The sequence below is a fragment of the Frankliniella occidentalis genome, unplaced genomic scaffold (genome assembly GCF_000697945.3).
Source record: "Frankliniella occidentalis isolate FOCC.00 unplaced genomic scaffold, Focc_3.1 Scaffold289, whole genome shotgun sequence".
Classification (NCBI taxonomy): domain Eukaryota; kingdom Metazoa; phylum Arthropoda; class Insecta; order Thysanoptera; family Thripidae; genus Frankliniella; species Frankliniella occidentalis.
Window position 1 is genome coordinate 286,352 of NW_026267415.1, and position 22,709 is coordinate 309,060.

The window sequence follows — 22,709 nt, forward strand, 5'->3', positions numbered from 1 at the left end:
TATATTGAAAGGCCTCATAGTATGTGGAGAGAGAACATTTTGCTAAAGTGAACTTTCGCCACAAAACATATATGGAACACAACTTTGAAATTTCACTAGATTGATAACTTTTGGTCCCTGTCCCTCTTTTATAACTGTACTACGTAAAAAAAAGTAATCAATTAAAGCATCACTGCAAGAAGAAAGAACAATCATTTCGCCAAAAGAATGTAAAGAATTCACACAATAAAATGAAAAAAATAATGAACATTTTCATTGGTCAGACACCTTGCAGTAATGTACAACGGGCTGCTTCACAATTTTCAAGACTGTACTTCAGTCTCTCTTCTCACACGTTAAGAAAAAGTACAATTTCAGATAAAAGCTTTAAAAACTCTGAAAAAATTAAAGAGCGAACAATTGAACGACAAAATTCTTTGTGTAAACTTATCTCAATAACAGCAGAAGTTAGAATAAACAAAACAAAAACAACATAAAAATACAGAAAAAATATTCTGTATTTCATAACAATTATAATAGGAGAGCATTACCAACTGATTGTGACTAGATTAATGTACAACAAGAAAATAAAAAGCCTAAGGCTGAGTTGTATTATTAACATATAAAATATATCTTGTTTTTCTTGTTTACAATATACCTGACACCACATTGATACACATAGTCCATCATATATGAATCTGAGATTACATCAGACTTTGATACACAAAATTTAGAGTATCAGACTTTGAGACGTGTGCTGTAATCTTTGCCAGCTATGATAAGGAAGACTTAAGATGACAAACCAAAATCTTTAAAAAAACAGTAACTGTACTGTATCTACAGTAAAGCTGAATGGTACTACGTAATTTAAACATTTTACATAAACTTCCCAGGCCTTGATACATCTACTTGTAACAATTTTAACAACGCACTAGACAGTTTTAAAACTTGCTCAGTCTCAAAGCTATAGTATTCTGAACATAACATTTAACAGATTGGTTTTATGATTTTGATGTCACCTCCACACTTCTTGCAGGGTTTGGTCTCCTAATTCTTCAACAGGAAGTACTTTAAGTGATCTTAATGTTTCTAAATAGAATGTTAACTCTGCTGTTACCACACTGTAAAGAAGACATAGATAAATAATGTAAGAAAAGGGAACCAGGTTCAGGAGAATGCAGGTACCAAGGTAACACAACAAAATACAAACCCATGTTGTGGTCCTCCATTATTTACAACACCAATTCGAGCAAGGTGATCCCACACCTTATCTTTAAAGTTACGGTGCATTCCACGATACAGACGTTGAACCTGTTCACTTGGCATTATACCACTAATTGCTTTGTGTAATTTTGACAAGTGCCTGAAATTAAAAAGAAGATAAAGTGGATTTTTATTATGATATTTATTCTGTACATGAAACACGGATTGCAGATTGTATAAGAAACATACAAACCTTGAAATATTTCGAAATGGTTGGCTAGGCACAGGGGGCTTCACCTCCCAACGATCCAATTGTACACTTAGTAATGAAGAGACAATGGTCAAAATTTTTGCCTCAATTTCTTGAACATGACTTGTGACATCTCTTTCCACAGTGTCTAGCTGGACTAGAGGATTGCTGGCACTGGTTCGCATTGCAGTATTCCCTGCAGAAGCTCCAGAATTTAAAGACAATAGTCCTGCAAAGATAAATGAATCATAGGAATAATTAAATTTAGAATTCATCAATATAAGCAATGCAGACAAACAGTAATTAAAAATTTTACCCATGAAATGAACTCTGACATGAGGGATTAGCCAAAGAAGTAACTGGAGAGCACGGGATGCTAAAGCCAGGTTTGTGGTTGTTATGGTATCTAAGCCTGCACTTTGAATTGCTCCTGCTCCAAGTACTAATTGGCAGCAGCGAGAATTAAAATGCATCAGTAATTCTGCTACTGAGCGTGCAAGAGCAGAGGCACAAACCGGTAGAGCAGATGCACAACTACAATAGTCTGCTGTCATTCGGACCAATAAAAGGATAGTCCTTTGCAAAGAAAACGATCATCAAAGAAGATAAATAAAATGCAACAACCTTAATTGGAAACAATGCCAAGTCAACATACCCTACTACAGCGAATGATTCGTCACCAACTTGCAGAATGTCAGAGGTGGGTTGCTCAGAATCAGATTCATCTGATTTACTTTCTGGTCGTGATGATGCAAATATGCCTAATTCAATAAAATCATTAATAAATTATATTGTCATATATGATAATTTTGCCAATGGCACACATTTTGTGCAGTATAAATTAAGAATTACCAGTAGAGTGTATTCGTGTCACAAGAGCCTGAAATTCTACAGGAACATCAGCCTGCCGCCATCGCTCACTATCTAATATAAGGCTAAGTTTGTGGCGTCTTTCTTGATGAAATCTAACCACAAATTTGCTTGCCTGAATGAGAAGAAAATTAATGTTAAAGCCGCAAGAGGGGAAAACACAAATGTTATATAAAGCATTCTAATGACAATGTTTGATGTATACCTGCATTTTGAAAGCTGATCTGAGAGCAGAACTTTGGCGACCAGAAATTTGATGACACCGCTCAGAAAAGCTCTCAACAAGTTTATTGAGGGAACAAACTTGAGAGGGTGATGCACGTTCCACTAACCATCCAGCTGTTAGATTGGTAGTGTTAGTACCACTATTTGGAACTGCATTGCCATTCATTACGTTGCTATTGTGGGAGTTCGTAGAGGAAGAAGCTGAGTCCCTGCTAAGTTGCACAGAATTATTGAGTGATTAATGAGTTCCTTACTCTAAGATAGATATTTCTAACACAGATAGAACTCACCTTGAACTTGAAGGTTGAGCACATAGCAACTGAGCACATCTTTCATGAGCAGAGTCACATACAGCACCAAGCATTTCTTCCAGCTTGCTACACACACGCTCATGTTCATCAGATGACAGAAATATGTCTGGAGGTTCACAACTAGAAAACCAAAAGGACATATTGCTTTTAAGTTGTGAGAAACAGCTTGATTACATCATACATCATTAAAGTGATCTAGCAAGCTTACACAGAAATATGTCTGCTAGAATTTTCTTCTGTATCTCTATTTTCCAGAGAACTGCTTCGAGCAACTCCTGCACTAACATCGGCAGCATCTCTCATTACATCATACACAGCCTAGAAAACATCAAATTGGTCAATTAATTAACTTACCAACAAGAAAGGGGAAAATTTTTTAATGTAAAGATTCATGTTTTAATAAGGCAAACTATAATCTTTAGAAACTACATACTTACTTTAACATGTAGGACTAAGTTCATTAGAGTATCTGTGGCTTGTTGAATAAGTCCAAACCATTCGGTTACTGAGAGCGCTTGCATCTGATCACCTAATGATAAATCTGCATCATTTGATATTCCATCACTTGCTGCTACCACTTCAATTACCATCTAAATGGGCGCAAACATTGAAAATATTATGTATTAAATTTGCAGGTAAGGAGAGAAAAATGTTGTTTACAATATACTACATACCTGTTTCACTAAGGCTCGTATAGTTGTGAAAGCCTCTGACTTGTATGTGTCAATAAAGTTGAAATGTTTTTGCCTAAGAAGTCCAAGTATGATGGATACCAACTTATCCTAAACGGTTCATTTAGAAATAAGTGTGCAAATTAACATATAGTGAACACTTCAATACAGCATAATTTTTTCAGAAGGACTCACCCCTTCTAAAACACCTTGTTGCCCATCTAAAGGACGATTTAAGTCTGCAGTAGCATAACGCTCGAATTCAGCACTTAACATTTTGTCAATTAAACGACCCATCTCATGTAACTGTGATCCTAGATGTCTAGTTGGATAAATAAGTAAACCAATAAAAGTTATGTTTTCCAATGTAAAATACAATTGCAAAATTGATAGAAACACTAATTTTCACTTTTACCGAAAACTGAGAATTCCAGGCAACTCTTGTTTTAACATTTCTTGCGATGTTTGTATTAGATCCAAGGCAGCCACATAATCAGGAGTTGAAAGCAACAATTGGATCATTGGCTGGGTTTCACGAACACTAGCCATGAGTTTCAGCTACAAACAAATAAGAGGATATTTTTAAAATCTCATAGCACAGTATAACATACATCTAGATACAATATTCTTGTTACCTTTTGATATACATGTACATAATTAGAACGAGCCCTCTTAAGTTTTAAAATTTTGAGAGAATCCTGGACAAGAGTTTCATCAAGACGTCTTACACTTCCCCTAGAATATAGCAAAATTTAAAATTATCATGAACAGCAAAGGAAAGGGATAGTGAGCAATCGTTTTTAGTCAATTTATATACCGTAAAGCTTTGACAACATCTATTGTCTCTGTCATTTGTTCCATAAGAGCATCATGAGATCTCATTGCCATGAAAAAGGCATCAGATTTATGAGCAACCTGATGTGCAATTTGCACTTCAACCATATCCAAGTAATGACTGAGCTAAAATCATAAAATTTTGTTTACAAAAACACATGTGACAAATATGGAAATTGTGATTGAAAGCATTTTTAATGCAATGGTGAAGTTTGAGGTCATTCTTACTTGCTCTTGCAACAATTTCCCTGATGCAATGCCAGATGATGATGTACTCAATGCAGTAGAATTGGACTCTCCTCCAGATACAGGGTAAACGGCATTGAATGTCTCAGGATCACTCAGTCTGAAGTTTGATTGAAGAAATATTCGTGGAATGGCATCAACTTCAATCTTTAATTTATCTAAAGTAACAAAGACATTATAAAGCAGTTAGTTTTAAAGGTACAGCATTGTGTTGCAGATTGCATTAAGTTATATTTCACCTGTAGAACGTAATGGAGGCACTCTGAGGTTGGGAAAAGAGTGCAACAGCTGGGAATTTTCTGCAGGCTGAGGAGCAGTAACTTTCATGCGCTCATGCTTCTTATGCCTCTAAGGAACCAAAGTGGATACATGGTCTTTATTAGACAGAAAAGTAATTCAAAAAGGAAGAACTAAATCGTCCACAAGCGATCTAACCTTGCCTATTTTCCGAAGATAAGATTCAAAATGTGCAGCTGTTATTTCAGGTAAATAAGGTGATGGTGGTATGTCAGTCCTTTCCACAAAGCTATCACCCCACAGTTTTGTGAAAAAGTCTTTCTGTAAAAAAAAAAAGATAAAAATGTTATTATGCTGACATTTACTATTTACATAAAATTGTTCACAAAACATGGACAATTTATACCACAAGCTGGCAATGCCACAAGTGACCACTCAGACCCAAGGAAAAGGTTCTCACGAAGACCTCATTGTGACCTCATTAAGACTTTTAAGAGGTCACGATTCTTGCACTTGTGACCTCACCGGTGACCACACAAGTGCAAAAATAGTGACCTCAGAGGTCACAATGAGGTCTTCATGAGAGAAACGTTTTCCTTGGGGAAGGCTTGACCAGCTTAGACCCTTGCAAAATTTTAAGTCCCTCAGTTCACAATCAAAAATAGGTATCTTGATGTTTTTATATAGAGTTTGCAGTTTGCAACAGTGGTGTTGCTGGCTTGTGGTGTAAATCATCTGTTTTACAAACCTGTTTTCCCCTGTTAGGATCATTGAGTACAGCTGGGAGATTCTGTGAACCTGAATACACTGTCCACTTGCTACTTTCAGTGACTAAATGTGGCGCATCACTATAGCTGACCCTTCGGCTTAAATTTCCTGACATTTTACGACCATCAATGTTTCTAAACTGTGAACTACCATTGGAGGAACCGGCTGACATGTTAGCAACACCAACATGGTGACGAAGTACATGATCCTCATAATCGGCGTCACTTACTCCATCAACAGGCAGAGATGAGCAAACCCCATTGTGCCCATAACGACAAATATAGGAACCTCCCTCTCTCGTACAATGCTTTTCTCGTAAATGCCTGAAGCAAAAGACAAACTAAAATAAACAAGAACTTGATACTATCGATCGGAAAAATATAACACCATGTGGTAATACCATGTAAAATCCTGGAGACCTTTAAATTTCACATTCAAGCAATATTTGCATGTGCCCCAGTCCCTTTTGGGTTCTGAATAATGAGGCAGGGTTGCCATTACCAGGACTGCATATTAGAGACTTTAGCACAAGGGCACTCTTGATAGGAAAACCATCAAAATTATCAAAAAATGACCGAAAAGTGTCACTAAGAACTGCACATAGATTTAAACAACAGCAGATGTTAACTACTACAACCTTAACCCCCTACACTAAAGAAGAATAACTTCGAATTTTATTCTACGGAGCATAGCGGCAATTTAGTGCTCGGATCAGTTATAAATATTTCATACACACATTCAATTTATTGAATTATTTAACCCAGCATGGAGGTTACAATTAAAAATCCAAAGTTCATGACACTAGTGACACTCAACATATACATAACACAACACCCCGATGGCAGCGCCATCTACACGCCGACATTTTCGAATTGAGAACCTTGTCTTCGATAACTCGATTTTTGTTTGTTTGGTGTGGAATGTGCGGCGCGGCCACAAAACGTTTGATCCGTGGACCTTCCCTATTTCAACAACTCTGAGAAAATGACCTCTTTGAGGAATTTAGAATACGAACAATTATGGTTGAACGCTCACACAGATACCCGAGCGGCAGTTTATACATTTAGCTCCTGTATAACACTTGCTGATCTGAATGCTGATGGTGATTTCAAACTGATAGTAGCTGATCTTGGTACAGGTTCAACTAATGTTAAACTCAAGGTTTGTTGAAGCGTCTGTTGCCCCAGAGAAAGCAGATTTCCAAAAAAATGTTTTATGCCAATCCTTCCTGTAGGTCTACAAAGGGACTTCACTCCACTCTGAAACTGCATTGCTAGACGTTCCTACAGGGGTTGTATCATTTTACATGGATTTCAGTGAACCAAGAATGCCAGGTACTAAATTTTTTTTTTTATTAATTTTTTTAACTAAAGGGAATTTTCTAAAATGAATCGAGATATCAAAGTGTATATTTATTTTCACTTTACATTAATTAATAAGATTGTCCCACCCTCTACAGCAATTGCAGTTGCTTCAGGTTCAAATATCTACATATATAAGAATATGCGACCATACTTTAAATTCTCCCTGCCATCTATGGATGTAAATCCTCTAGAAAAAGACTTGTGGATGCAAGTATGAGCAACTGCTTTTATTTACTGGTTCAATTACAAGATGTTAGGAAAATGTCTCTTACAAATACTCTATTTTATCACTTCACATTATCAAGGTACGTGAAGAACAAATAGAAGTGGGTGTCCTCATGGAGTTGTTGAACAACCTTCGGTTGGAAATAGGATTTGCCCAGCTTAGTACTCAATCTCAACACCTATTGGCTCAAGATCCTACAACTGTGCCATCATTTGTTCAACAGTATTGCAAAGTTCCTATCAAGAGACAGGCAAGATCACATAAAATAACATAAATAAAATAAAATAAAATAAAATAAAATAAAAATATCATTGATTTGATTTTAAAATTTTTAGACTGTAGTGACATGTGTAACAACTTTAAAAAAAGCCTTGGCTGATGAAAAAGCAGTGTCTTGTTTGGTTGTGGGCACAGAGTCAGGAGAAATACTAGTTTTAGACCCAGAAGCTTTTACAATCCTTGAGAAGGTTTGTTATTCCACATTCACAAAATCAATTTAAAATCAAAGGGGAATCTAACATGTTCTTGTTGATTTTTAAAGATTAAACTCTGCCACCAAGAGAGTTCAACACTTATAGTACCAGCTGTGCTCTCTGCCTTTGGTTTACATGCAGTAGAATTTCGTATTGTAGCAGCTTGTCGAGATGGTAGCTTAAGACTTGCAAGAAGAGGGTGGACAGAATCAAAGTTGCTGGTTCAACTGCCAGCTCAACCGGTTGCCATGACAGTCAGCCCAGAAAATGCATCCATTACAATCGCTCTAATGAATCAAACCCTTCAATGTTTTTCAAAAAAGGTAACCAACATTATATAGCACTTCATTACCTTTCATCATTAAAGACGAATAATTAGATACTGGGTACCTTTATTATTATTTTAATTCCAGGGTAAACTACAATGGGTGGTAACTTTGCCAGCTGCAGCATGTGCTCTATGCCCCATACCACTTCCTCATCAGAGTACAACTCTTGTTGCCGTATCCTTGAATGGAGGCCTACTTCAACTTTACAATGGTAGGCAGCTAGTTGATGTCATAAAAGCTCCACAATCCGTGTCTGGGCTTGTTTTTGGGAAGTTTGGACAAGAGGAGAATGCTCTGATAATGTTCACAGTCGGTAAGACTAAGAATGCATACAACTTTAAGGAAACATAAAAAACAACAACTTTGCAACAATTAACAATCACAATACTACCCTGTAATCCAGATGGGAGTTTATTGGTTAAAATCTTGAAGAGAACTGCTCACTTTAACCTGCAAGGAGGCAGCACATCTGCTAATGTTGTTCCTGGTGTGGCCCAACAAATAAAACTTCAAATTCCCAAAAAAACTAGGCTTTTTCTTGATCAAACTATGAGAGAAAGGGACAACTGCGTCAGTAAGTATATAATATTTTTAAAATACCTGCACCATCTGCATTTCGAAAAATTAATTTCTTTTGTTTTTGAAAAATGTTTTTTCAGTGATGCATAGAACATTTCAAAGAGATCTGTTTCAGCTCAGAGTTGATGTTGCTAGAGCCTGTGTGCAGGCATTACAATCATGTAACAATCCCATATCATTGGAAGGTGCAGAACCAGTTAAACTTTCAGCTCAGGTACATGATTTAATAATAATTTCATGCACCAACAATGAAGCTTTCAATTTTATTATGACATTATTACAGGTCTTAGGACTAGGTCCTTTGTTTAAAATGGTGATCACACTTCAGAATATATCAGCCTCCACTTTAATTCAGGACATTGGTATTCTATTTCACTTTGATGACAAAATGTACTCAATGGAAAAACCATTCATCAAGGTACGTACAGTAAGACATTGTTCACTTATTCCAGCTGCTGTTTCCATCATTAATTTTGTATGATTCAATTGAAGGTCCCTATTTTATTACCGGGGGTGGAATACCCTTATGAAACAATGATTCGGAATATATCAGAGCTGGCTCTGTCTGATCAAATCCGGGTAATGGTTGTACGAGAGGGACAGACTCAACCAGTTTTGGCAGCCATCATAAATATGCCAGTTTGTGATTTATTAGGAATGGTTTAAAGAAATTGGAAGAACCTTCCATCTTATTGAATGTAATGTACAAATCAACTGTAAGAAACCAAAATCGTTTTTTTTGTTGTTTTTTTGTAAGGGAAACATGCAGTGTTTATGTGATCAACCTCATCATGCGTACTATCACTGAAGAAAGAATTGAACCCTTTCTGATTGGAATATTGATATCAGAGGCGTTAGATTCTTTCCGCACAGATAGTACTTCACAAAATACAAGGTCATACTGGACAAGTCAAGAGTCAGATTTTGAGAAAAGAGAAATACACAACTTATGATCATAAAAAGAACATGTTGACACTATACAATGATTTTTACCATTCAAGGTTTGTCCGTACTCACTGCTATCAAACAAAACTTTGATGGATTCTTCATTGAGGTATGACCAATCAGCTCCATATGCAATACTTTCATGGTTCTTGTATGATGCTATGATTTGAGGCTCAGCTCCAGATTTAATTGAGTTTAGGCAGTTAACTACATTAAAACCTCCATGCATACATGCAGTTAAAATCATATCAAAGGAGAAGGGATTCCATTTAACTCTCCACACTCCTCCAAACATCTCAGTAGAGTGAAGGGGATTTTTCATTTTTCTCATATCCCATACACGTAATGACTCATCATAACTGAAAATTTATAAAGATAGGAAAAAATTACAATACCAAAAGATACGTACTCATCTGCCACTTTCATTAAGTACTAACCTTCCAGATATGAGCAGGTTTTCAAACAATGCATTACTATGTAGACTTGTAACTCCAGCATTGTGTGATTTATTTACAAATATTGGAGAACTCAGACCACTCCGCACATCCCACCCTTTCAGAATGCAATCATCACCACCTAGCAAATCAGTTAAGCAATGATCAAGATAAGAACTACTTAAAAACAGAGAAATGATTGAAATTAAGTTTGCTCATACCTGTCATTATGAGAGAGGACTCCCAATAATTGAAAGCAGCTATCCAAGCCTCATATTCATGCCCCCAACATTTATCTACTACCAGTAACTCAAATTTATCGGAGAGAAGGAAAAGGTTTGCTCCTCCTTGTGAGTGGCTAACAATAATATGGACATCTCTCTGCGAAACCCCAGCATCCTTTGCATTGGACCAGTCAAGTGAAAGAGCTAAAATTTCTTTTGAGTCATCAACACCTTCCACAGGAGCTTCAGCTATTTGAAAAAGGGTCTTGTCTTCCTTTAATTCAAATATCAGTAGTTTAGCTGTGGCAGTTACAACACCCAAGAGAATTCTTCCACAAACATATGACTGTGACCATTTCATGTCTAGAACAGCGGGGAGATCAATGACTTGATGAGGTTTAAACGAATTCGTATTGGACAGTTCAAACACATAAATTCTTCCATGGCGGCTTGTTGGTGGAGCATTATTCTCAGTGGCCTTATCATCTTCTTTTTCAATTTGATAAGTACCACACACAAAAATACTCTGGCTTGGAGCCAAGGGGCACCATTCTGTAGAATCGGCACTTTGAACTGTATCCCATTCATACAAAGTTGTAAATTTTGATGTAGCCATTTTCTGTAAAGAATGACAAAAATTCATAAACCAAATTAAATCTTAAAATAACATTTATTACTAAGTGTTTTGGTCAGGAGTGGCAGGCTGGAAACAGCTTACTGAAAGTGAGTATGTACATAGAGATGTTATGAAGGTGTAAAAAGTAAAATGAAGTTACAAAATAATGATTTAATTGATCACGGTTTAATACATTGCATATCACACGCCACCTTTAAACACAAATACACACACACTCTTACACACAGAAAAGAATGAACCTACAGGATTTAAAGCATATCAATCTGAAAGAAACCTACCACCACAAACACACATTCTTAATCATCTTATTAAAAAATAATATTCTCTTATCTTAATGGAGAATTGGTCAAAAATTTAACAAAAATATCTTAGCTTTGATGGTGATTTTATTTTAACATTACAATCAAAAACTAGCTCCCTACAAAAAGTGGGCAGAAAAAGAAATATCAATTATTTTTTATTAGCTGCCAATCAGTGTTTTGCCAGTAAAAAATAGATAGGTATTTTTCAGACTTTTCAGTTACTATCCACAATTTTTTTAAACTCTGCTTCCAAATGCTATACAAAGAAAATATATTTAAAAAAGAAAGAAGCATGACTAACAGTGCTACAGGATCTAACTGAATGTAGAAGACCCGTTCTCTTTACTTACGTATTTAAAAGTGACTGATGCATTTGCTACAGAAACACTAGATGATGTTGCAGTTAGGCACTGTTTAACTTATTAATGTCACTAGAATGTGTCTAACTAATGTTGACTCAACACCACCATATTAAAATGAGAAACAATCTTTGTTAAACTATGCACACAGAGCAAACAAAGAATAAAATATCACTTTAGAACATATTGAAATCCCTGAGTTCACATTCATCACAAAAGTAGTTCAAATAAGAACAAAGGAAATGTATAAATCAATTTGTTACAGTAAACATAAGTAACTTGTATGGTAAATTTTTAAAACCGAAGGAAAAAAGTAATTAGCTAACCCAAAGATACAGAGGACTTCATAAAACAATTATTTGTACTATGGGTAAAAATCAAACAGATTAGTTGGAAGTGTAATTCAGAATAACAGGCTAATTGGAAATCTGAATATAAAACGTTACTGTCTGGCACTTCTTTCTGTCTCCATTAAGCATTCCCTCACTAAAATACGAGCTTGTACAATGCCTCTCTTCAACTTCTCAGCTGAACTCCTATTTCCAGCATAAGTGGGGCGTATATCTTTTCCCATTTCTTCAATGACAGCAAGAAGTTGAGCATATTTCGAATGACCAGGAGGAAATTGTTGGAAGCCATTGCCATTAGCTACTCGCTGGATGTTTGGTGTAGTTGCAGTTAAAGTAATATCAGTCAGGTGTGCAGGCAGCCCCAGGGCAGCAGCACTAATGGGAGATTCAATTGCTTGAACTTCGTCGTCCATATTTGATAATATATTTCAACTCTGAAAACAAGGAATGAAACTAGTCAAAATTAATGTTTTCTTTCTGGACAAACACAGCAAACCAAGAGAAACAATACCAGATGACAACAAAAACCTATGAATGCACAAGAAGTTCAAATACAGACAATTTCTGTTATGCATCAAAATAGGAAGAATATCTCAGAACAAATTGTGCAAGCCTTTCAATTCCTTTCACATAAAAGCCTAAACTACTAAGCAAATTATATATTGCTATCGCATCAAAAGATTTACAAGTGCATGTGAGGGTTGACTTCACAAAGAGCATATTCTATCAAAACTACATGAAGCTAAAAAACTAAAAAAAAAAAATAGCTACAAGTTTACAAGTACACACCAACGATTTTGAATGGAAGAACTCAGTCTAAGGAGAAACAGTTGACCTCAGAGACAGTTGACTAAAACAGTACCATTGGCACTCAATCAGCAAATTCTACATCAAAATGCTCTTCTTTTATTGCTTTACTTTTTCCAGTAACTTTAGGTTTGAAGGTCTGAGATGCAACATTGCCATTCAATTCTTCATCGTGAGTAGTTTTTCGTTTGACAGCCTTCTTTGGTGCGGGAGATGATGTTTGACCTTCTTGGGTATTGAAGTTTGCTGGCTGCAACGTACTTTCAATACCAGCACTAGCTTCTAGCTGATGCACTCTTTTCAGCAAAGAGCGTACCTCCTCCTTCAGAATCAAAGTGTCTTCATGAACTTGGGCCACTTCGTCACACAAGTAAGCATTTTCAAGTACAAGATCTTTGATTACTCTCTTCAGACCGCTCAGTTTCCGGCGGTAGTCAATAATTAGTAGTGTCGGTGGCTTATTGGGACTAAGAAACTTCTTTTTCCCATTAAATGCGCTCATAATTGGGAATTGATTTTTTTATTAACATAATGCAAAAAGACGCAGCTTGACGTCCCAAACCAAACACTAACCCCACCACGAAAGAGGTTTCGTCACTGTACCTTAGATCAAACAATGCAGACGTCTTGCGACAAGTTTCCTTGAAAGAAGGTGCCGATTCGAAGGATCAAATATAATTTGTCGAACAACGAACCAATTCTTCGCTTATCTTCAAGTTAAAAGTCTGAACGAACAGCGATTCGGCTGGCTGCGTGCGGTTTACGGTGCTCTGATCCCGATCGCAAACGGAATAGAAATATGTAGAGAATAAGTGTTCGGCTTTCCTTCGGCTAGCCTTCGGGAAGGGTTCGGCCATTCGTTACAAGGCGGTTCTTTGGCGCGAAACCGCAACTTTTCTATTTCCCGTCTACCTTACGTGCTCACTCATTTCCAACTACATACTGTCACATAATGTATTAACGTGGAAGAATTCATTTCATTGACTATTTTCTGAAGCAAAGTGGACAATCACATCTTGAGAATGATTTCCCCCTCATGAATAAACTGCTTTCACCCTCATCTCTCATCTCTCTCATTACCCCCGCTCCCGCTCTTGCCCGCGCTCTTTCCGGGAGAGTTTGTTTTGCCTTTGTTTAGATGGTTTTGTTTTTGAAATCAATAACGACTTAAAAACTATCAGACGTGTGATTTGAGAGAGAATGAGAGTAGACTTTAGACGACTGATTAACGTAGCTTTCTTTTAACTCGCTCTCTTCTTAAAACTTTCGTAAATAGTTCGTGAAGGTGGGAAGTTTTCGAGGCCGCGTAGGGAGGCACGTAACATAGCGTGTTCTCAGGTTTCTCGGGGAGCATTCGTGATGCAACCTTTGCTGTTAACTTTTAACTGTTAAAAACGCACAAGAATGGTTCAAACACGGAGAAAAGATGATTCATCTTTCTCAACCACACACTCTCTACGTCGGAGCACGAGGGAAACTAGAGGCGAGAGGGTTGTAAGTATCGTACCCTAACCACTCCTGTTGTCATAATCCACTCGAAATGATTGTGTTTCTTAAATTTTCGTGCCGCAGATTTTTGCTGGCCTCTGAGATGAATGTCCACTGATTTATTATCTTTGTTCATAAGTTGTTATTATGCTTCAATTTTTTTTTGTTTACTTCTGAGGGATGCTTTAATGGAACAAGGACACTGCGATTCTTCAAATGCAGCTAGTAATAGAAATGATTTCTCTCTTTGCTGAAATTTTTAGTTACAATTGACATTACCTGTAATATTGATGACTTTTGCAAAGTCTCCGTTCCACTAAAAGATTGCACTTGAAGTTTAAGTGACGTATCAGAATACAACGCATAATGTACTGTTAGTAAACTATCCTCAAAACCTTTGATCTGGAATATACATTTTCTGTGTCCAGTTAAAAGTGGTTTTGATTCTTTTGAACCAACTTAATCTGTTTTATAGTGTTGATGCTGCTATATTGAACATTCATCAAGCAGTCAATGACACAGAAAGTTAAATTGATACATCATTATTTGTTGCAGTTGAGGTTTGAAGACACAGAAAAAGAAGACGATGATGAATATGTGGCTCCCTCCATGACATCCTGGTCACTGAGAGCAAGGCAACACCCCAAGAGAAGTCGCCGCTCCAGCATTAAATACAATAGTTGTATGTTTCCCTTTCTTAAATCGGTTCTTTCATCAGTCCTATATCATTCCTCTTTATCACCTATGTTTTATTGTTTTTTACAGCCCTGTCTCGTTCATTACGGTCGGAATCTGAAGAGGAATCTCGGTCTGATGATTCAATATTTCAATCAAGGAGGTTATTATTAATTATTAAACCGTTCCCAAATGCTTATATGTGTACTAGTATCCCACATATTTACCTTAATTAATTTTGGCTTCAGGTCAAGACCATCACGCTCAAGGCGTGCGCCAAGGAGACATGCTGATCATGCAGAGACAAGCACTGACCACATCGACATGGGAATGGAGGAAGAATTAGTTCACCAAGAAGATAGTGGTATAAGACGTAGTTCAAGGCAGCGAAACCCTCCGACAAGCTGGCTTGTTGGGGATGATACTGTCAGAGGCTATCCTAGTTACAATCGCAATGCAAAAGTTGCCACATCTGAGCCAGGGAACTCACTTCGAAGTAGCAGAAGTCGTGATTGTCCGAATCCTAATCTTCCAGAAACTGAAGTGAGTTTTATATCTTGGCACATATTGCTTCTAGTTATCTGTCCTTTTGCCATCATCCCTTATGTTACTGACCTACATTTGAAATTTCCTCAGACAACACCACAAGCAGGTCCTAACCTCCGTTGGCAACGATCTTCTGTAAAGCCAGAACCCAAAGCCGAAGAAGATGATGCAGAGGAGGAGGAGGAGGAGGAGGAGACAAGAAGCACTAAGGATGGTGGGCAAGTTAAAAAAGATAAGGAATCAAGTCCCAAAGTGACTGATAAAAATAAGGAAGATATGGAAAATCAGGAAAATGGTGAAGTATCAACAGCTGAAGAAGAGGATGTTCCTAAGGATATTCCTCCCAGGACAAGGACCCGTGGTGGTGGCAAAGCATCTCATTTAGATGAAGTTTGTAAAACCATTAACCTACCAACAAATTTTTTCTCTTATTTTTCTTGTATCTTACAGATTTCAATTTTTTTTTTTTGTACCTTTGCAGAACTTTCCCGATATGTACTCCCGGGTGAAGAGAGCCCGTCGCCAAACAAAAAGGAAGTTTTCATCTAGAGGTAAAGAGAGTTTGTATCTTTTTCATGAAGGCCTCTAAGATTTTTTCGTTATTTAAGTACCACTTTCTGTTGCTTGTTGATTTCAAGATGGAACAATGTCTCAATCTCAGAGTTCCTCTGGGAGTGATGACTCAGATTCTGACCAGGATCAATCCACACGGAGAAGTTCCCTTCGACAGAGCACTCGTCAAAGTTATCAGCTTAGGAAAAACAAGCCGACTGTTGATCGATTTCAAGCCCATCATGGTCAGTGTTGTGAAATGTTGTGGTCTTCTTTGTTGAGTTTTAATTGTGCATGACAGTCTATAGTCTGTCCATCACTTACATCCATACTTATGCATGTATTTGTAGAACCAGTTCGTCGTCCACCAAGGTCTATCCAAAGGGCCTTGTGTAATTCTCTTCTACGCAACTTTGGACATAGGACAAAGAGTCGGTTTGCCCCTGACAGTTCTTCATCTAGTAGTGATGAACAAGCCCGATTTGACCACAAGAAACCCCATTCTAGGTAATTTGGTGTACCAGATAACATAGTATTTTTTATCCTGTGTCCTTTGCACGTTTTGGAATTAGTAATACTTGTACCTGTTCCAGGCATGTGCCACATCATACCAAGGATGGTGTGCAGATGGGAGTTCCACATTCGAAAGATGCAAAGATTGGGAATTTGGCTGATATAACACCTATGGCGCTTGATCCCAGTATTCTTTTCAAAAATGTTGGAGGGTGAGATATGAAAACCACTTTCTCCTTTTCCTCCATGGTATTTGTTTGGTATAACTCCTATTTATCCTTTTTTCTCTTGTCAAATTCTAGTCTTGCCGAGCACATTCATTGCTTACAAGAAATGGTTGTATTTCCTATGTTGTATAAAGAGGTTTTTGAAAAATTTCATATAACACCCCCAAAGGGAGTTCTCTTCCATGGACCTCCTGGTAAGGCTGACTAAGTCCTACATCTTAGATTTTCATCAATACATATGTACTTTGCATTCCCTATCTATATATTTCTATCTATTATTTTCCAGGTACTGGTAAAACTTTAATTGCGAGAGCATTAGCAAATGAATGTAGCCAAGGTGATAGAAAAGTATCATTTTTCATGCGGAAAGGTGCAGACTGCTTGAGTAAATGGTTTGGAGAGTCTGAACGGCAACTTCGGTTGTTGTTTGAACAAGTATGGAAAATCTCTTTGCAATTGACCTATGACTACACTGAATTCCGAATAAAATTAGTAACATGTTTCTCTTTTACATTTTTAAGGCATATCAAAAGAAACCATCAATCATTTTCTTTGATGAAATTGATGGCTTAGCACCTGTCAGATCATCTAAACAAGATCAAATCCATGCATCTATTGTATCTACACTTTTGGCACTTATGGATGGACTAGATAACCGCGGGGATGTCATTGTTATTGGCGCCACCAACAGAATAGATGCTATCGATCCAGCTCTTCGCCGGCCTGGTCGCTTTGACCGAGAATTGTACTTTCCCCTCCCTGCTTGCAAAGTAGGAAATGTCATTCATTGAAGCCTTCTGCAGCATCTCTCTTGGATGAGATGCCCCTCATTAAATGTTCTTTTTGTTTGTTTTCTGCAGGAGAGACAAGAAATTCTTCAAATCCATGTAAGCAAGTGGGAAAACAAGCCAAATGCTAGTGTTCTTAGTGAGCTAGCTGAGCAATCATCAGGTTATTGTGGTTCTGATCTAAGAGCTCTTTGTTCTGAATCAGTAATCCAGGCATTACGCCGTACTTTTCCTCAAATTTACAAATCAAATAAACGCTTAGTGTTAGACTCCAACAAAGTTCAGGTACCCTCTTGTTTTTTAAGTCAAGTTAGAGTTTAAAGCTTTGTGTGAGAAATATACTGTATAATGCATTCCTTTTCCATTTAGGTTGCCTGTGAAGATTTTGTTCTTGCACGCTCCAGCATAATCCCAGCTGCCCACCGAGTCACACCTAGTCCTGCCCACCGTCTCCCAACCATGATAGAACCACTTCTTTCCTCTGCATTAGAAAATGTGATCAAGCAACTGACAGAAATCTTTCCTCATGGACTTTCAAGAGATAAGAATGTGTGAGTACATTTTTATTATTTACAATAACAAACTAATAACAAACCTAGTCTTTGTTCTAACTTTTCTCTTACTGCCATTCTGCTTCTACAGAATGCACTCAGTTCATCGCCCCCGTCTCTTAATAGTCGGGGAAAATGCAGGACAAGCTCAAACTACTCACTTAGCACCAGCACTACTCTATCACATGGAGCATATACCAGTCTTTACCTTGGATATGGGTACCATGTATGAAGTCAGTGCCCGCTCACCTGAGGAGACAGTTTCCCAGGTCAGTGCTGTCTTTTACTTCCCGACTCACCTTTGTATTTAATCTAAGTTATTCTTTGAAGCATTCTTACACTGCCTATGGATATTTCATTTTGTATGTATAAATTTCAAATGCAGGTTTTCCAAGAAGCTCGCCGTAATCCACCATCTGTAATTTATCTTCCTGGAATGGGTCAATGGTGGGATTCTGTGCCACATACTGTTCAATCAGTTTTTCTTATGCAGCTTCAGAAACTTGATATGAACAGCCCTGTATTTCTATTGGCTACTTCAGATATCAAATATGCAGATTTGCCTTCTGAGGTTTGTGATTTTACAATCTATCTCTCACCTTACAATAAAATTTCTGAAACCTAATTTTAAATTTTCCCCCTACAGCTGTGTGAAATCTTCAGCAGATACAGAGATGAGATATTTACCATGAGTAATCCTACCTCTTCAGAACGTTCAAGTTTTTTCAGTCCCCTTCTCCTTCAAAAGACCGTTGTTCCTCCTAGTCCTCCTAAACCCACTGGTGAGTATCTTCTATGGATGTGTCTTTTTTCCAGACACATGTTACAGGTAATGTTTCATATTCAGCTAATATCCACTTTACCTGGCTAAAGTCACAATTTCCCTGGAGGCTGCAGTGAAAGTCATCTGAGGGTCAGAAATGTGTTATTCGACAAGGACATTAGGCTACAGTTTGACATTAGCCACAGACTTAAGTGAAAACACATATTTATTGTGCCTTGCCATTTTTAATGTGTGGTTTTGCCAATTACGTATTCCAGAAGACACGTGGGAAGAGCTTCCTGAAGCCCCTCCACCAGAACCTACCAAATTAACAGAGGAAGAACTGCAAAAGTTGTATGCAAAGGAAGAACACACATTAAGAGAGTTACGAATTTTCTTAAGAGAAGTTTGTGCTAAGCTTGCACGTAACAGACTGTAAGATATTTTATCTAATCATTTCCACCTTGATTAAGAGAGAACTCTGATTAAAATATTTCAATTTTCTTTATTTCATAGGTTCTTTTTGTTTACAAAACCTGTGGATGTGGAAGAGGCTCCAGACTATTATGATATCATTGAGAAGCCTATGGATTTGGAAACTATGATGACTCGAATTGATCAGCATCATTACACTTGTGCGAAAGAATTTTTGGATGATATAGATCTCATTTGTAGTAATGCATTAGAGTATAATCCAAATCGGTATGTTCTGTCAACCATATTTTCAACTAAAATTTTCCTTCATCATGCTTTTAAATTCGTTTGTAAAATTACCTTATTGATATTTCAGTGACCAAGCAGACAAGCTCATTCGACATAGAGCTTGCTTCCTTAGGGACACTGCTTATGCCCTAATAAAAGCTGAAATGGACACTGATTTTGAAGATAAATGTAGGACAATCGCAGATGACCGTAAAAAGCGCAAAGATAGTCCTTCGAGATATGCACCTGCACCACACTTCATCCATACAGCATCTTCAGTCAATGTCAAAGGTATTACATTCATCATTATTAGTTGCCTAAATGTTGCCAGTTTTTAGTAACTTACCGGTACTAAGTAATGTAATTTGAATTCATGTTTCAAAGGACAAACTACTAATGGAAGCAAAGATGGAACAGTTCGTGTCAATGGTGACTTGTCAAGTCATTCATCTGTTGCTTCAAATAATGGAGTAACAACCCAAGCTATGTCTGGGCGCAAGAAACGGCCAAGCAGCTGGTCTCGGGGCTTTATCAGTAAACGTAAGAAGAAGAAGTTGTCAGAAGACGTATCTATTGAAAAGCATGAGGTAAGCAGAGATATATTATTTGCTCGCAATTTAATCAAATTAAATGTCTGTTTTAGACTACAGTCTGATTCTTTTACCTCCAGGTTAGTGAATCAGAAAATCCTGCCTCTGTGAGTGGAGCAGCCTCACTTGCATCACCAAGTGATACACTGACAAAACAAGGGAGTGACATCACAGAGCCTTTAGAGAAAAGCATAGATGATAAGAGCAAGTTATCTGTAAATGGTAGTCTTGAAAATACACCTTCAGATGTAGAAATGAATGAGGAAGTTCCAGAATCTAAACGTTCAGAAAGCACCCTTTCAGAGGAAGCCAGGGCAGAATCAGAGCATACTGATTCAGTCAAGCCCAGACGTACATCAGATGGCATCAAAGCCAATGAGCCACCTTCAACATCAACAGTTATTCATGAAGAAGTTTTAATAAATAGGCCGGAGTTGGAGAAACTTCTTAAAGAAATAGTTTCAGAAACTGAAGATTGTCATGTGGAAACCTTAACTGAACTATTTATCCGAATGGAAAAAAAGATCCTTAATTTCAAAGATAAATGGGATCGTACCTCTTTACATCAGGTGAGAAATGACTTTTAATGATTTTGTAATGTGTGAGCATTTCTTTGTCCAACCTAGTCTATATTGACATCTATGTTTCCTTACAGGATCTAAGAGAAGAACTCGCACGCTTCCAAAGATTTACAAGGTGTTGAGCTTAATATTGCATATACAGCCAAATCACTGCCATTTAACTTCATTAATCATACAATCATATTCATGACTTGAAATTTTGTGAGCTGAGGTAGGGTCGGTTTTTCATGTTAAAGTTCCTAGGTTGGTTTAATTTTGACTATTCCAAACCTATGTTAAAGTATATGCTGCCTCAATTTGTCATTTGTATGAACAGAATGTGCTACCTTAGTCGAATGAATTGTGTTTTCCAATTTTTCACTAGTGAAAGTTCAGTTTGTGTTGCTCAGTTAACCTTTCAATTAATTAAAACGTTTACATCCTACTGACTTAATATTTTAAGTGTTTGACTGAAACATGAGTCATGGTTATCAGTAACTGATCAGCTGTGTACAAGCCAGCTGTGTTACAATGTAAAAGCTTTAAGACTAATGACTGTTCACGCCAGTCTGAAGTATCCTTAAATGTCGTTTAGCATTTATAATCGTTTATTGGAGGTAAGCCAAATTACCTACATTTCTACCTTGCTCTTGAAGTGTGCCCTTGTTACACAAACTGCCAGATCAATGACTCTTTGGGCTCTCCTCTAGTGGGATGCACTAGTCTCTGGTAACTTCCTCACTCTTATTGGGAGACATTTAATCTGGCCATGATTCGTTATGAAAAGATGCATCTTAACATATGTACGTATTAAAATGTGTTTTATTTTTTTTAAGTCCAGTTTAAATTGAAAGTAGAACTCTTTGTTTTTGAGTATCTATGACCCTTCTTAAGCTAAAACATAAGTTAAATCAGAACTGTTACCTTTGCTATTTAATCTATCTTCATCAACTTGCTTGTACTTTAATTCAATAAGAAGATTGATACAGTATCTCCATAAATGTAAAAAGTCTAAACTATTGTCTAAATTTGTATTTGCTAAGAAATTGTTTTGCCATTCTTTCTAATACTTCAATTTTTATCAACTGATTTCTTTTCTCTTTTCTTTCTGTTTTTCAAATAGTGTTCATGTTATTTACAGCTGAAGCTAAAATTATATACTGTGTAGGAAGTATTGGAACCAACAAATATTGATGCGTACATAATACCTGTAGCTTAATATTGTTTTTTGCCTTAGTCCATGTGTGTAAGAATATTCATATGGTGCTTTTGTTTGAACTGGTTTGTTGGGTTCTAATGGGAGATTCAGTAGCTGGAAGAATAGATTTAAATTGATGTGGTAAAATTGGTTGCAGTGATATCTTTTGCAATATCTTTAATTCAACCCGCATTTGATTACTACCGCTATTTCTATCATCTTGATACATGTGAGATTTGTCTTTTGTTTGCATGAATTACATTTTAATGTCCCTTTAAAGCACTGTATCTTTCAAAACAAGTTATTTTCAACTATAAAAATTGCCTTAAAGTCCATTTTTAAATCTGTGATATTAGTAAACTTTACTCTCTTAAGATCACTTGCCCTCTTAAGTAGACAGTGAAGCGTCTGTTCCCTAATCTAAGGTTTTTATATTGGTCCCTCATTCACTTGGCCTCTTAAATACCACATGTGTTCTTTTTCAAATTATTTTTGATGTTTTTAAAATCACATTCTTTGCTCTTGGATGCCATCTGCTACCTATGGTTATATGCATTGTTGTGAACTGAATTAGGTTATTTTTACTGTAATATAGTAAATTTTCGTTTTTTGGAAGAGGGGGTTGGTCTAATATGTTTTGCTCAGACTTTTGGGGTCCACATACTTATGCACTGGTCCCTGAAAAATATGGTCTAAAACACATTCTTCCTAGTCTGTCTTAAACAAAGATGTGTCTAGGTCTAGGTTGGTCAAGGATCGTTTTTGACTGGCATGATTAATTCTGATTTGAGAACTTTATTAATGGACATCTCAAAGTGTTGTCATATTCCCTGTAATCTAATTTCAGGATTGCACAAAAAATTGCTTATACCTCCTTAATCTAAGGTTTGAAATAAATTTAAAAAAATAGTTGCAACTGTACTAGCTCTTTAT

The 22,709-nt window shown here is 36.9% G+C and overlaps 6 protein-coding genes across 9 annotated transcripts; 2 read left to right on the forward strand and 4 right to left on the reverse strand.

Annotated features, from left to right (window-relative positions):
- LOC113207125 (vacuolar protein sorting-associated protein 54) lies at positions 1-6,481 on the reverse strand. 4 transcript variants are annotated; one of them, XM_026423523.2, is made up of 21 exons: positions 6,232-6,481; positions 5,995-6,132; positions 5,575-5,917; positions 5,025-5,147; positions 4,829-4,937; positions 4,572-4,747; positions 4,327-4,469; positions 4,145-4,244; positions 3,925-4,067; positions 3,705-3,831; positions 3,513-3,620; positions 3,276-3,428; positions 3,047-3,156; positions 2,818-2,958; positions 2,508-2,739; positions 2,285-2,417; positions 2,088-2,193; positions 1,749-2,008; positions 1,436-1,661; positions 1,190-1,342; positions 1-1,100 (listed from the first exon to the last, which is right to left on the reverse strand). In XM_026423523.2, exons 2-21 carry the CDS (start codon positions 6,090-6,092, stop codon positions 995-997), a joined length of 3,090 nt encoding a protein of 1,029 aa, XP_026279308.1. In that variant the 5' UTR covers positions 6,093-6,132; positions 6,232-6,481; the 3' UTR covers positions 1-994. The 4 variants fall into 4 exon arrangements, with proteins under 4 accessions (XP_026279308.1, XP_026279309.1, XP_026279307.1 ...); XM_026423524.2 differs by having other exon boundaries at positions 2,508-2,736; positions 5,995-6,481; XM_026423522.2 differs by having other exon boundaries at positions 5,995-6,481.
- Positions 6,481-9,530, forward strand: LOC113207127 (Bardet-Biedl syndrome 1 protein homolog). The gene is made up of 11 exons (XM_026423528.2): positions 6,481-6,755; positions 6,829-6,928; positions 7,054-7,169; positions 7,264-7,434; positions 7,520-7,651; positions 7,726-7,980; positions 8,071-8,299; positions 8,390-8,560; positions 8,646-8,779; positions 8,849-8,983; positions 9,058-9,530. Exons 1-11 carry the CDS (start codon positions 6,579-6,581, stop codon positions 9,229-9,231), a joined length of 1,794 nt encoding a protein of 597 aa, XP_026279313.1. The 5' UTR covers positions 6,481-6,578; the 3' UTR covers positions 9,232-9,530.
- Positions 9,473-13,429, reverse strand: LOC113207128 (diphthine methyltransferase). The gene is made up of 4 exons (XM_026423529.2): positions 13,227-13,429; positions 10,166-10,787; positions 9,948-10,086; positions 9,473-9,869 (listed from the first exon to the last, which is right to left on the reverse strand). The coding sequence occupies exons 2-4, from the start codon at positions 10,782-10,784 to the stop codon at positions 9,476-9,478; spliced, it is 1,152 nt and encodes a 383-aa protein (XP_026279314.1). The 5' UTR covers positions 10,785-10,787; positions 13,227-13,429; the 3' UTR covers positions 9,473-9,475.
- LOC127748660 (cyclin-dependent kinase 2-associated protein 1) lies at positions 11,788-12,229 on the reverse strand. Its single transcript, XM_052273632.1, has 2 exons — positions 11,913-12,229; positions 11,788-11,830 (listed from the first exon to the last, which is right to left on the reverse strand). The coding sequence occupies exons 1-2, from the start codon at positions 12,227-12,229 to the stop codon at positions 11,788-11,790; spliced, it is 360 nt and encodes a 119-aa protein (XP_052129592.1).
- On the reverse strand, positions 12,101-13,232 carry LOC113207130 (uncharacterized). Its single transcript, XM_026423531.2, has 2 exons — positions 12,606-13,232; positions 12,101-12,250 (listed from the first exon to the last, which is right to left on the reverse strand). Exon 1 carries the CDS (start codon positions 13,123-13,125, stop codon positions 12,688-12,690), a length of 438 nt encoding a protein of 145 aa, XP_026279316.2. The 5' UTR covers positions 13,126-13,232; the 3' UTR covers positions 12,101-12,250; positions 12,606-12,687.
- Positions 13,430-13,711: 282 nt separating the features above from the next.
- Positions 13,712-22,692, forward strand: LOC113207131 (ATPase family AAA domain-containing protein 2). The gene is made up of 23 exons (XM_026423532.2): positions 13,712-14,117; positions 14,667-14,793; positions 14,877-14,949; positions 15,035-15,329; positions 15,423-15,722; positions 15,814-15,883; positions 15,971-16,129; positions 16,235-16,391; positions 16,478-16,609; positions 16,700-16,818; positions 16,911-17,059; positions 17,146-17,394; positions 17,485-17,697; positions 17,782-17,963; positions 18,055-18,232; positions 18,349-18,534; positions 18,610-18,745; positions 19,005-19,161; positions 19,243-19,428; positions 19,517-19,719; positions 19,813-20,015; positions 20,099-20,587; positions 20,674-22,692. The coding sequence occupies exons 1-23, from the start codon at positions 14,028-14,030 to the stop codon at positions 20,719-20,721; spliced, it is 4,101 nt and encodes a 1,366-aa protein (XP_026279317.1). The 5' UTR covers positions 13,712-14,027; the 3' UTR covers positions 20,722-22,692.
- The last annotated feature ends 17 nt before the right edge of the window (positions 22,693-22,709 follow it).